Source organism: Dreissena polymorpha, chromosome 6 (assembly GCF_020536995.1).
Source record: "Dreissena polymorpha isolate Duluth1 chromosome 6, UMN_Dpol_1.0, whole genome shotgun sequence".
Lineage (NCBI taxonomy): Eukaryota > Metazoa > Mollusca > Bivalvia > Myida > Dreissenidae > Dreissena > Dreissena polymorpha.
The window spans coordinates 52867729-52882874 of NC_068360.1; the positions used below are offsets into that span (position 1 = coordinate 52867729).

The 15146-nt window shown below is 41.9% G+C and overlaps 1 protein-coding gene across 2 annotated transcripts in view; it reads left to right on the forward strand.

The window, feature by feature from the left end:
- The window catches only part of LOC127833411 (nardilysin-like), a 119846-nt gene that overhangs the window by 43010 nt on the left and 61690 nt on the right, over positions 1-15146 (forward strand). For both annotated transcript variants that reach the window (XM_052358640.1, XM_052358639.1), the window contains exons 13-16: positions 8285-8354; positions 11447-11524; positions 12527-12647; positions 13587-13700. In XM_052358640.1, the coding sequence (XP_052214600.1) occupies positions 8285-8354; positions 11447-11524; positions 12527-12647; positions 13587-13700 (383 nt within the window). The remainder of the gene's footprint in view (positions 1-8284; positions 8355-11446; positions 11525-12526; positions 12648-13586; positions 13701-15146) is intronic.

A 15146-nucleotide genomic window follows, 5' to 3' on the forward strand; every position in this document is an offset into this window, starting at 1 on the left:
ATACTTGGAAGCACATGAATGGAGTCCTGGGGAGATACTTGAAGCACATGAATTGAGTCCTGGGGAGATATGAAGCACAGGAATTGAGTCCTGGGGAGATACCTTGAAGCACATGAATTGAGTCCTGGGATCATGATACATGAAGCACCATGAATTGAGTCCATGGGGAGATACTTGAAGCACATGAATTGAGTCCTGGGGAGATACTTGAAGCACATGAATTGAGTCCTGGGGAGATACTTGAAGCACATGAATTGAGTCCTGGGAGATTCTTGAAGCACATGAATTGAGTCCTGGGAGATACTTGAAGCACATGAATTGAGTCCTGGGAGATACTTGAAGCACATGAATTGAGTCCTGGTGAGAATACTTGAAGCACATGAATTGAGTCCTGGGGATATCTTGAAGCACATGAATTGAGTCCTGGGGAGATACTGAAGCACATGAATTGAGTCCTGGGTCATGATACATGAAGCACATGAATTGAGTCCTGGGGAGATACTTGAAGCACATGAATTGAGTCCTGGGGGAGATACTTGAAGCACATGAATTGAGTCCTGGGGAGATACTTGAAAGCACATGAATTGAGTCCTGGGGAGATACTTGAAGACATGATTGAGTCCTGGGATGATACTGAAGCACATGAATTGAGTCCTGGGGAGATACTTGAAGCACATGAATTGGAGTCCTGGGGATGATACTTGAAGGCACATGAATTGAGTCCTGGGGAGATACTTGAAGCACATGAATTGAGTCCTGGGAGATATTGAAGCACATGAATTTGAGTCTAGGGAGATTCTTGAAGCACATGAATTGAGTCCTGGGGAGATACTTGAAGCACATGAATTGAGTCCTGGGGATATACTTGAAGCACATGAATTGAGTCCTGGGGAGATACTTGAAGCACATGAATTGAGTCCTGGGATGATACTTGAAGCACATGAATTGAGTCCTGGGGAGATACTTGAAGCACATGAATTGAGTCCTGGGGAGATAACTTGAAGCACATGAATTGAGTCTTGGGGAGATACTTGAAGCACATGAATTGAGTCCTGGGGATGATACTTGAAGCACATGAATTGAGTCTGGGGAGATACTGAAGCACATGAATTGAGTCCTGGGGAGATACTTGAAGCACATGAATTGAGTCCTGGGGAGATACTTGAAGCACATGAATTGAGTCCTGGGGAGATTCTTGAAGCACATGAATTGAGTCCTGGGGAGATACTTGAAGCACATGAATTGAGTCCTGGGGATATTACTTGAAGCACATGAATTGAGTCCTGGGGAGATACTTGAAGCACATGAATTGAGTCCTGGGGAGATTACTTGAAGCACATGAATTGAGTCCTGGGAGATACATGAAGCACATGAATTGAGTCCTGGGGAGATACTGAAGCACATGAATTGAGTCCTGGGATGATACTTGAAGCACATGAATTGAGTCCTGGGGAGATACTTGAAGCACATGAATTGAGTCCTGGGATCATGATACTTGAAGCACATGAATTGAGTCCTGGGGAGATACTTGAAGCACATGAATTGAGTCCTGGGATGATACTTGAAGCACATGATTGAGTCCTGGGGAGATACTTGAAGCACATGAATTGAGTCGTGGGGAGATACATTGAAGCAACATGAATTGAGTCCTGGGGAGATACTTGAAGCACATGAATTGAGTCCTGGGATCATGATACATGAAGCACATGAATTGAGTCCTGGGGAGATACTTGAAGCACATGAATTGAGTCCTGGGGAGATACTTGAAGCACATGAATTGAGTCCTGGGGGAAGGATACTTGAAGCACATGAAATTGAGTTCCTGGGATGATACATTGAAGCACATGGAATTGAGTCCTGGGGAGATACATGAAGCACATGAATTGAGTCCTGGGAGATTCTTGAAGCACATGAATTGAGTCCTGGGGAGATACATGAAGCACATGAATTGAGTTCCTGGGGAGATACTTGAAGCACATGAATTGAGTCCTGGGGAGATACTTGAAGCACATGAATGAGTCCTGGGAGATTACTTGAAGCACATGAATTGAGTCCTGGGGGAGATACTTGAAGCACATGAATTGAGTCCTGGGAGATACTGAAGCACATGAATTGAGTCCTGGGATGATACATGAAGCACATGAATTGAGTCCTGGGGAGATACATGAAGCACATGAATTGAGTCGCTGGGGAGATACTTGAAGCACTATGAATTGAGTCCTGGGGAGATACTTGAAGCACATGAATTGAGTCCTGGGGAGATACTTGAAGCACATGAATTGAGTCCTGGGGAGATACTTTGAAGCACATGAATTGGTCCTGGGGAGATACTTTGAAGCACATGAATTGAGTCATTGGGAGATACTTGAAGCACATGAATTGAGTCCTGGGGATATTCTTGAAGCACATGAATTGAGTCCTGGGGAGATACATGAAGCACATGAATTGAGTCCTGGGGAGATTCTTGAAGCACATGAATTGAGTCCTGGGGATATACCTTGAAGCACATAATTGAGTCCTGGGGAGGATACTTGAAGCACATGAATTGAGTCCTGGGGATACTATGATAAATGACGCACATGAATTGAGTCCTGGATAGATACATGAAGCACATGAATTGAGTCCTGGGGAGATACTGAAGCACATGAATTGAGTCCTGGGGAGATACTTGAAGCACATGAATTGAGTACTGGGGAGGATACCTTGAAGCACATGAATTGAGTCCTGGGGAGATTACTTGAAGCCATTGAATTGAGTCCTGGGGAGATACTTGCAGCACATGAATTTGAGTCCTGGGATATACTTGAAGCACATGAATTGAGGTCTGGGGACGATACTTGAAGCACATGAATTGAGTCCTGGGGAGATATTCTTGAAGCACATGAATTGAGTCCTGGGGAGATTACATTTTAAGCACATGAATTGCGTCCTGGAGGAGATTCCCTTGAAGCACATGAATTGAGTCCTGGGGGATCATGATACATGAAGCACATGAATTGAATTCCTTGGGAGATACTTGAAGCACATGAATTGAGTCCTGGGATCATGATACATGAAGCACCTGGAATTGAGTCCTGTGGAGATACTTGAAGGCACATGAATTGAGTCCTGGGGATGCTTACTTGAAGCAATGAATTTGAGCTCCTGGGATGATACTTGAAGCACATGAATTGAGTCCTGGGAGATTACTTGAAGCACCATGAATTGAGTCCTGGGGAGTAACTTGAGCCACATGAATTGAGTCCTAGGGAGATTACTTGAAGCACATGAATTGCAGGTCCTGGGGAGTATTACTTGAAGCACATGAATTTGAGTTCCTGGGAGATTACATTAAGCACATGAATTGAGTCCTGGGGAGATACTTGAAGCACATGAATTGAGTCCTGGGGAGATACTTGAAGCACACATGAATTGAGTCCTGGGGAGATACATGAAGCACCATGAATTGAGTCCTGGGGAGATACTTGAAGCACATGAATTGAGTCCTGGGGATGATACTTGAAGCACATGAATTGAGTCCTGGGGAGATTCTTGAAGCACATTGAATTGAGTCCGGGGATCATGATACTTGAAGCACATGAATTGAGTCCTGGGGCGATACATGACGCACATGTATTGAGTCCTGGGGAGATACATTGAAGCACATTGAATTGAGTTCCTGGAGAGAAGATTACTTGAAGCACATGAATTGAAGTCCTGGGGAGATTACTTGAAGCACATGAATTGAGTCCTGGGCGTTCTTGAATCACATGAATTGAGTCCTGGGGAGATCCCTGAAGCCACACTGAATTGAGGTCCTGGGAGATACTTGAAGCACATGAATGAGTCCTGGGGAGAATACTTGAAAGCACATGAATTAGTCCTGGGGAGATTACTTGAAGCACATGAATTGAGTCCTGGGATACTGATACATTGAAGCCACATTGAATTGATTTCCTGGGATCATGATACATGAAGGCACATGAATTGAGTCCTGGGTAGGATACTTGAAGAAGCACATGAATTTAGTCCTGGGGAGATTACAATTGAAGCACATGAATGGCGTCCGTGGGATCATGATAACATTGAAGCACATGAATTGAGTCCCATGGGATGATGATACTTGAAGCACATGAATTGAGTCCTGGGAATCATTGATACATTGAAAGCACCTGAATTGAGTCCCTGGGAGATACTTGAAGCACATGAATATGAGTCGTGGGATGATTACTTGAAGCAACATGAATTGAGTCCTGGGCTCCTGATTACTTGAAGCACATGAATTGAGTCCATGGGATCATGAACATGAAGCACATGAATTGAGTCTGGGGAGATACTTGAAGCACATGAATGAAGTCCTGGGAATGATACTTGAAGCAATGAATTGAGTCCTGGTGGATATTTCTTGAAGCACATGAATTGAGTTCCTGGGAAGAGATACATGAAGCACATGAATTGAGTCCTGGGGAGATACTGAAAGCACCATGAATTGAGTCTGGGATTGAACTTGAAGCACATGACTATGAGTCCTTGGGGATATTTACTTGAAGCACATGAATTGAGTCCCTTGGGATCATTATACATTGAAGCAACCCTGAATTTGAGTACCTGGGAGGAGATACTTGAAGCACAATGAATTGAGTCCTGGGGATGATACTTGAAGCACCTGAATGAGTCCTGGGGAGATACTTGAAGCACATGAATTGAGTCCTGGGGATGATACTTGAAGCACATGAATTGAGTCCTGGGGATGATACTTGAAGCACATGAATTGAGTCCTGGGGAGATACCTTGAAGCACATGAATTGAGTCCTGGGGAGATACTTGAAGCACATGAATTGAGTCCTGGGATCATGATACTTGAAGCACATGAATTGAGTCCTGGGGAGATACTTGAAGCACATGAATTGAGTCCTGGGATGATACTTGAAGCACATGAATTGAGTCCTGGGGAGATACTTGAAGCACATGAATTGAGTCCTGGGGAGATACTTGAAGCACATGAATTGAGTCCTGGGAGATACTTGAAAGCACATGAATTGAGTCCTGGGGAATGATACATGAAGCACATGAATTGAGTCCTGGGGAGATACTTGAAGCACATGAATTGAGTCCTGGGGAGATACTTGAAGCACATGAATTGAGTCCTGGGGTAATTGAGGGAGATAATTGAAGCACATGAATTGAGTCCTGGGGAGATACTTGAAGCACATGAATTGAGTCCTGGGAGATACTGAAGCACATGAATTGAGTCCTGGGGAGATACTTGAAGCACATGATTTGAGTCCTGGGGAGATACTTTAAGAACATGAATTGAGTCCTGGGGAGATTCTTGAAGCACATGATTTGAGTCCTGGGGAGATACTTGAAGCACATGAATTGAGTCCTGGGGAGATACTTGAAGCACATGAATTGAGTCCTGGGGAGATACTTGAAGCACATGAATTGAGTCCTGGGGAGATACTTGAAGCACATGAATTGAGTCCTGGGGAGATACATGAAGCACATGAATTGAGTCCTGGGGAGATTCTTGAAGCACATGAATTGAGTCCTGGGGAGATACATGAAGCACATGAATTGAGTCCTGGGGAGATACATGAAGCACATGAATTGAGTCCTGGGGAGATACTTGAAGCACATGAATTGAGTCCTGGGATCATGATACATGAAGCACATGGATTGAGTCCTGTGGAGATACTTGAAGCACATGAATTGAGTCCTGGGGAGATACTTGAAGCACATGATTTGAGTCCTGGGATGATACTTGAAGCACATGAATTGAGTCCTGGGGAGATACTTGAAGCACATGAATTGAGTCCTGGGGAGATACTTGAAGCACATGAATTGAGTCCTAGGGAGATTCTTAAAGCACATGAATTGAGTCCTGGGGAGATACTTTAAGAACATGAATTGAGTCCTGGGGAGATTCTTGAAGCACATGAATTGAGTCCTGGGGAGATACTTGAAGCACATGAATTGAGTCCTGGGGAGATACATGAAGCACATGAATTGAGTCCTGGGGAGATACATGAAGCACATGAATTGAGTCCTGGGGAGATACTTGAAGCACATGAATTGAGTCCTGGGGAGATACTTGAAGCACATGAATTGAGTCCTTGGGAGATTCTTGAAGCACATGAATTGAGTCCTGGGGAGATACATGAAGCACATGAATTGAGTCCTGGGGAGATACTTGAAGCACATGAATTGAGTCCTGGGGAGATACTTGAAGCACATGAATTGAGTCCTGGGGAGATACTTGAAGCACATGAATTGAGTCCTGGGGAGATTCTTGAAGCACATGAATTGAGTCCTGGGATCATGATACATGAAGCACATGAATTGAGTCCTGGGGAGATACTTGAAGCACATGAATTGAGTCCTGGGGAGATACTTGAAGCACATGAATTTAGTCCTGGGGAGATTCTTGAAGCACATGAATTGAGTCCTGGGATCATGATACATGAAGCACATGAATTGAGTCCTGGGGAGATACTTGAAGCACATGAATTGAGTCCTGGGGAGATACTTGAAGCACATGAATTGAGTCCTGGGGAGATACATGAAGCACATGAATTGAGTCGTGGGGAGATACTTGAAGCACATGAATTGAGTCCTGGGGAGATACTTGAAGCACATGAATTGAGTCCTGGGGAGATTCTTGAAGCACATGAATTGAGTCCTGGGGAGATTCTTGAAGCACATGAATTGAGTCCTGGGGAGATTCTTGAAGCACATGAATTGAGTCCTGGGGAGATTCTTGAAGCACATGAATTGAGTCCTGGGGAGATACTTGAAGCACATGAATAGAGTCCTGGGGAGATACTTGAAGCACATGAATTGAGTCCTGGGGAGATTCTTGAAGCACATGAATTGAGTCCTGGGAAGATACTTGAAGCACATGAATTGAGTCCTGGGGAGATACTTGAAGCACATGAATTGAGTCCTGGGGAGATACTTGAAGCACATGAATTGAGTCCTGGGGAGATACTTGAAGCACATGAATTGAGTCCTAGGGAGATACTTGAAGCACATGAATTGAGTCCTGGGGAGATGCATGAAGCACATGGATTGAGTCCTGTGGAGATACTTGAAGCACATGAATTGAGTCCTGGGGAGATACTTGAAGCACATGAAGTGAGTCTTGGGGAGATACTTGAAGCACACGAATTGAGTCTTGGGGTACTTTCAGGCTCAATCCTGTGTTGTATACCTAACATCATTATGGTTATTCTTTCCTTCCAGCCCTTCGATGTTTGGCTAAGTTATGGGCCTTGGACTTAAAGAGAATTTTCTCTTTGCTAAATGTTTTTGGTAGTTTTTTCAAAACGCTTTCAGATATGCAGTTGATTTGTGTGTGTGTGAGTCTACTTACATGACATACAGATGAAGTGGGAGTTTCTTTCCTGTCCATGTATTTTTGATGAAGTAATAGGCCTTGGACTTAACAATTTGACCCTAAAATAGTTGCTCTGAGGCTTCAAAGCACACTTGTTTATATATATTTTAACAACTGGATATAAAATCACATTAATACAAGCAATACAGTTAATGTTGTTGGTCAATATGTGAGTTGAAATTAAATAAACTACTTAGTGGATTTCCAGATGCGGTGCAAGACCAAACCATTCAAATAAAGGAAATTTGTGAATTCATGATTTTTCAATAGGAATATTGCTTTTAAATATTCATGTTTTACCTCAGCGATTTTTTTCCTTCTTTATAAAATACCAGAAAACAGCACTTTCCCAATTAGGAAAAATTTGTGAATTCATGACTTCAATAGAAAAATTGCTCTTAAATATTTATGTTTTACCTCAGAGATTTTTTTCCTTCTTTATAAAATACCCGAAAACAGCACTTTCCCAATTAGGAAAAGAACTACAAATTTCCCAATTGCTGTAAAAAAATTCCCAAGTGAAGGTTCCTAAAAAAATAAATATATATATTTTTTGTGCGAATAAAATGCAATATTTAGTTAGTTTCCCTATACAGCTCCATGGCTTGAACCTAAGTTAATATAATATTGACAACTTGACAACATTTTGTTATCAATTTTAAAGTATTTGGGAGAAAACAATCAAATAACCAATTTTCTAATATAAGGACTTCACAACACCAAATTTTCCCAATTTCAGGGATTTGCACACAATTTTCCCAATTGGTCTGGATCTTCCCAATTGCAAAAACAAAGCTTTACCTATATGTGCTTTCACAGATTTTAAGAAAACAAATATATCACTAATTCAATAAAGAGAAAATATAATCTTATTCAAAATGGAACTATTGTCATCTTAATTTCTAGTGATTCCTGTGACATCCACACACAAAGTGTACATCACCTGGCCTCTACCACCCACACAACATCTGTACAGGTAAGCTACTATCACCTGGCCTCTACCACTCACACAACATCTGTACAGGTAAGCTACTATCACCTGGCCTCTTTCACTCACACATCTGTACAGGTAAGCTACCATCACCTGGCCTCTAATACCCACACAACATCTGTACAGTTAAGCTTACTATCACCTGGCCTCTACCACCCACAACATTTGTACAGGTAAGCTAATATCACCTGGTCTCTACCACCCACACAACATCTGTACAGTGAAGCTTACTATCACCTGGCCTCTACCACCAACAAAATCTGAACAGGTAAACTACTATCACCTGGCCTTAACCACCCACACAACATCTGTACAGGTAAGCTAAGTATCACCTGGCCTCTACCGCCCACACAACATCTGTACAGGTAAGCTACTATCACTTGGCCTCTACCACCCACACAGCATCTGTACAGGTAAGGTACTATCACATGGCCTCTTCCACTCACACATCTGTTCAGGTAAGCTGACTATCATCTGGCCTCTACCACCCACACAACATCTGTACAGGTAAGCTACTATCACCTGGCCTCTACCACCCACACAACATATGTACAGGTAAGCTACTATCACCTGGCCTATACCACCTACACAACATCTGTACAGGTAATCTACTATCAGCTGGCCTCTACCACCCACACAACATCTGTACAGGTAAGCTACTATCACCTGGCCTCTACCACCATCACAACATCTGTACAGGTAAGCTTCTATCACCTGACCTCTACCACCCACACAACATCTGTACAGGTAAGCTAATATCAGCTGACCTCTACCACCCACTCAACATCTGTACATGTAAGTTAATATCACATGGCCTCTACCACCCACACAACATTCTGTACAGGTAAGGTACTATCACATGGTCTCTACCACCCACACAACATCTGTACAGGTATGCTACTATCACATGGCCTCTACCACCCACACAACATCTGTACAGGTAAGCTACTATCACATGGCCTCTACCACCCACACAACATCTGTACAGGTAAGCTTACTATCACCTGGCCTCTACCACCACACAAAATCTGTACAGGTAAGATTACTATCACCTGGCCTCTACCACTCACACAACATCTGTACAGGTAAGCTACTATCACCTGGCCTCTACCACCCACACAACATCTGTACAGGTAAGCTAAATATCACCTGGCCTCTACCACCCACACAACATCTGTACAGGTAAACTACTATCACCTGGCCTCTACCACCCACACAACTTCTGTACAGGTAAGCTACTATCACCTGGCCACTACCACCCACACAACATCTGTACATGTAAGCTACTATAACCTTGCCTCTACCACCCACACAACATCTGTACAGGTAAGCAACTATCACCTGGCCACTACCACCCACACAACATCTGTACAGGTAAGCTACTTTTACCTGGCCTCTGCCACCCACACAACATCTGTACAGCTAAGCTACTATCACCTGGTCTCTGCCATCCACACAACATCTGTACCGGTAAGCTACTATCACCTGACCTCTGCCACCCACACAACATCTGTACAGGTAAGCTACTTTTACCTGGCCTCTGCCATCAACACAACATCTGTACAGGTAAGCTACTATCACCTGGCCTCTACCACCCACACAACATCTGTACAGGTAAGCTACTTTTACCTGGCCTCTGCCACCCACACAACATCTGTACAGGTAAGCTACTATCACCTGGCTTCTACCACCCACACAACATCTGTACAGGTAAGCTACTTTTACCTGGTCTCTACCACCCACACAACATCTGTACAGGTAAGCTTCTATCACCAGGCCTCTACCACCCACACAACATCTGTACAGGTAAGCTACTATCACCTGGCCTCTACCACTCACACAACATCTGTACAGGTAAGCTACTATCACCTTGCCTCTACCACCCATACAATATCTGTACAGGTAAGCTTCTATTACCTGGCCTCTACCACTCACACAACATCTGTACAGGTAAGCTACTATCACCTGGTCTCTGCAACCCAGACAAAATCTGTTCAGGTAAGCTACTATCACCTGGTCTCTGCCACCCACACAGCATATGTACAGATAAGCTACTATCACCTGGCCTCTACCACTCACACATCTGTACAGGTAAGCTTACTATCACCTGGCCACTACCACCCACACAACATCTTATTCTGTACAGGTAAGCTACTTTTACCTGGCCTCTACCACCCACACAACATCTGTACAAGTAAGCTACTATCACCTGGCCTCTGCCACCCACACAACATCTGTACGGGTAAGCTACTATCACCTGGCCTCTTTCACCCACACAACATCTGTACAGGTAAGCTAATATCAGCTGACCTCTACCACCCACTCAACATCTGTACATGTAAGCTAATATCACATGGCCTCTACCACCCACACAACATCTGTTTAGGTAAGCTACTATCACCTGGCCTCTTCCACCCATACAACATCTGTACAGGTAAGCTACTATCACCTGGCCTCTACCACTCACACAACATCTGTACAGGTAAGCTACTATCACCTGGTCTCTGCAACCCACACAACATCTGTACAGTTATGCTTACTAAGTACCATAAGGCCTGTCCCACAAGACAATTCTTTGGTGTCTCCATTATGCTTTATGTTATAAACAGAAGATGTGTATGGCTTGCTTTCTGAACTAAAATATCTATATCATTATGCAATGGAGAGCAATCAACGTTAATAATGTACATGTTGAATATTTATGTTGCATGAATGGGAATGTTAAGGAAAGAGTGTTTGTTTTCTAATAGATACTTTCTAAAGGGACTTACACATTTTTGGTATTTTATAGTCTATTAACCATAATAATTTCTGGAAAACTGTGTTTACTGCATGTGCTTAAAGTGTCCTCCCAAATAAGCCTGTGCAGTCTACACAAGCTAATCAGGGACATCACTGTCCGCTTTTATGGAATTTTGGTTTTAAGAAAGTTTTCTAATCAAAATAAAGTTAAAGCATAAAGTCTCATCCCTGATTAGCCTGTGGGGATTGCAGGGGCTAATCTGGGATGACAATATATGCAACGGCATAAAGCCTAGTTAGCTCAGAGCAAGGCCTATTTGTGTTTTTGTGTTCAGGGTCAAGCCGCTGGAGTACATTGCCACTCTGATGAACCACGAAGGAGAGGGCAGCATCTACTCGTATCTAAAAAAGAGGTCTGTAATCATGAAAACAATAACTAGAGCTGCCTGTAAAGATCAGAAACTATGCCAACAATAACAAGAAATGCCTGTAAAGGTCAGAAACTATGCCAACAGTAACAAGAAATGCCTGTAAAGGTCATAAACTATGCCAACTATTACAAGAAAAGCCTGTAAAGGTCAGAAACTATGCCAACAAAACTTGAATTGCCTGTAAAGGTCAAAAACCATTACAACAATAACTAGAACTGCCTGTAAAGTTCAGAAACTATGCAAACAGTAACTAGAACTGACTGTAAAGGTCAGTAACCATGACAACAATAACTAGCACTGCCTGTAAAGGTCAGAAACTATGCTAACAATAACTAGAACTGCTGGCAAAGGGCAGAAACTATGCCAACAATGACTGCCTGTAAATGTCAGTAACATGCCAACAATAACTAAAATAGCCTGTTAAGGTTAGTAACCATGCCAACAATAACTAGAACTGCCTGCAAAGGTCAGTAGCTATGCCAACTTTTTTTTTTCATGCCTCTGATAATCGTGATGCAGGAGGAATATAGTGGTTGTAATTTCTTTTGTAACTAGGTTAATAAGATTGTACAGATTTGTCCAGTTCTGACAGCAGTTTCTCCGGGAAATTGAGGTTTTGTTTACTGCATGTGCGTAAAGTGTCACCCAGATTATCCTGTGTAGTCTGCACAGGCTAATCATGACAACACTTTCCGCTTTAATGGTATTTGACAATAAAATTTAGTCTTTTCTTGAGTAAAACCCGGAAATTGTTGCCCCTGTTAAGTCTGTAAGTGTCGTCCCTGATTAGCCTGTGTCGACTGCACAGACCAAGCTGGGACAACACTTTATGCACATGCATTATCACGCATTATCCAGAGCTGTGCTCATGCATCGCCCACTACTGTTGATAAGATTTTAGGTAAAAACATGAATATTTATTAAATTGCAGATTTGTTTGGGAAAATCAAACTTATAATTATTTGTCTCTGTGTTATTCAATAGAAACTGGGCATATGGAGTGCTAGGAGGGAACTCTGGAGAGGGGTTTGACCTGAACACCACATGGTCGGGGCTGGATATATGTGTCACCCTGTCTGACACTGGGATACAACATGTGCATGAGGTAATCATAGGAACCATTTATCATTCATTTAATTCATGATTTATTACCATCACCATCATAATTTTTGTTTCATACCTTACCTTACCATCCATCATTCATTACTTCATTTGTTATAATTTGTATTTAGAGTTTATTTTAGTGTTATTTGTACTTACATTTTAACATATTATTGCTGGAAAGGCAATGGTTCAAGTAAACAGTTAAAACAGCACACCATAGGAACCAAGGAAGGCAGCTACAAATACTTTTTAACTAAACTGTAGTCATAAAATAGAAATAAATGCTCAGAAATTATTCAATCAGAGAAAGGAAGAAAACTTAAATGGACAATATGGGCTCTAATGTTAATTCTTTCCTCTTTTTGTTTTTGCAAGATTGAAATTATAAAACATCCATACTTAAAATTTAGTCTTTATTAATGCCTTAACTAACTGGCGTGATAAATGCATCTACTTTCTGTATTGATTAATTGTGTTCATGTTTCCTTAAAGTTCAAGTCGGTATAGTAAAAACAATAAAGGCAATTTAAACAATTTATGCATTTTACCTGTACCCCTGAGTCCAAATCAATATTTAAGATACCTGAATGTTAGTACCAAAACGACACTGTTATAAATGATAATAAAAAAAACTTTTCAGATACTTTCTGCTTTCATTAAAAAAATTCATTCTAAGGAAGTCTCTTCTAAACAAAGTGCAGTTTAGGGAGAAAGTGTGGTCTTTGATAAGCCTGTGTGGACTGCAAATCTGCCAAGGCTAATCTGGGATACTACTTAAGGAACACGCATTAAGCCCTGTTTTCCTAGAGCTGGGCTAGTATGCATTGTATAAATATTGGTGAGCATTTTTCCAATGAGGATTTCATAGTGATGACGACTATATTATTAATGCTAAGCCATAATTAGTAACACTTCAAATGCTGTTTTGTTTCCTTGCAAGGTGATTGCTGCAGTGTTTGAATACATTGATCTGATGAAGAGAGCTGGACCATTGGAATGGTTCTACAGAGAAGAACAAACAGTGGAAGAGAACAAGTTCAGATGGATAGAGAAGGTAGACGCATACCTACAAATCTAAATGTGACGTTTTTTGCCAGTACCAGATTTGATGTTTCTATTCTTAAGTCATCATCTCTGTGTTACAATGTCTGATTTGTTCGAAGCCATGGATTAGTATAAATTTGAGACTCATGGGAAAACAGGGCTAAATATCTGTTTGTTAACCCTTTACAACTTAGATACGTATGTTGACCTGTTTGTAGTCCCTTTGAAAGTTATATTCATGCCCCCCTTCGAAGAAAAGGGGGTATATTGTTTTGCACATGTCGGTCGGTCCGTCCGTCCATCGGTCGGTCGGTCCGTCCACCAGATGGTTTCCGGATGATAACTCAAGAACGCTTATGCCTAGGATCATGAAACTTCACAGGTACATTGATCATGACTGGCAGATGACCCCTATTGATTTTCAGGTCACTTGGTCAAAGGTCAAGGTCACAGTGACTTCAAATAGTAAAAGCTTTGGCCTAGGATCATGAAACTTCATAGGTACATTGATCATGACTGGCAGATGACCCCTATTGATTTTCAGGTCACTAGGTCAAAGGTCAAGGTCACAGTGACTTAAAATACTAAAATGGTTTCCAGATGATAACTCAAGAATGCTTAGGCCTAGGATCATGAAACTTCATAGGTACATTGATCATGACTGGCAGATGACCCCCGATTTTCAGGTCACTAGGTCAAAGGTCAAGGTCACAGTGACTCGAAATAGTTAAATGGTTTCCTGATGATGACTCAAGAATATTACACCTAGGATCATGAAACTTCATAGGTACATTGATCATGACTGGCAGATGACCCCTATTGATGTTCAGGTCACTAGGTCAAAGGTCAAGGTCACAGTGACTCAAAACAGTAAAATGGTTTCCGGATGATAACTCAAGAATGCTTATGCCTAGGATCATGAAACTTCACAGGAACATTGATCATGACCGGCAGATGACCCCTATTGATTTTAATGTCATAAATACTGACCTGTTATCGTATGCTTATACTTTCCAAGGGGAAATAACTCATCCGGAATTTTAACTGGGAATCCGCCACCTCAATACCGTAATACAGGCCAGGTTAAACATAGTGCAATGCAACCTAGCCAAAAATCGGTAACCAACCCTCAATATTCTTTCCGGATCAACCAGGTGTATACGTGTCTTTTACGGCTCTGAATTAAAATATTGTTTTTCACTTGGTTGATTGGGGTTTTGAATAGATAAATTGGGTTTTTTATCTTTTTATTTCTCATTCGGATTAATTTGTGTGGATTTAATGGATTTTGTTTCATTTGTAAAAGGTAAGCCATGCTTGTTTTTATCGAACAATGGTTTATTTCTACCATGCTGGGTGTTTTCAGGCGCGAACGACCACGTGCAAAACGTGCTCTTCTAATACATTGCTAGAACGTGCAAAGCATGTTCTTCTAATGTGTTACGAGATCGTGCAA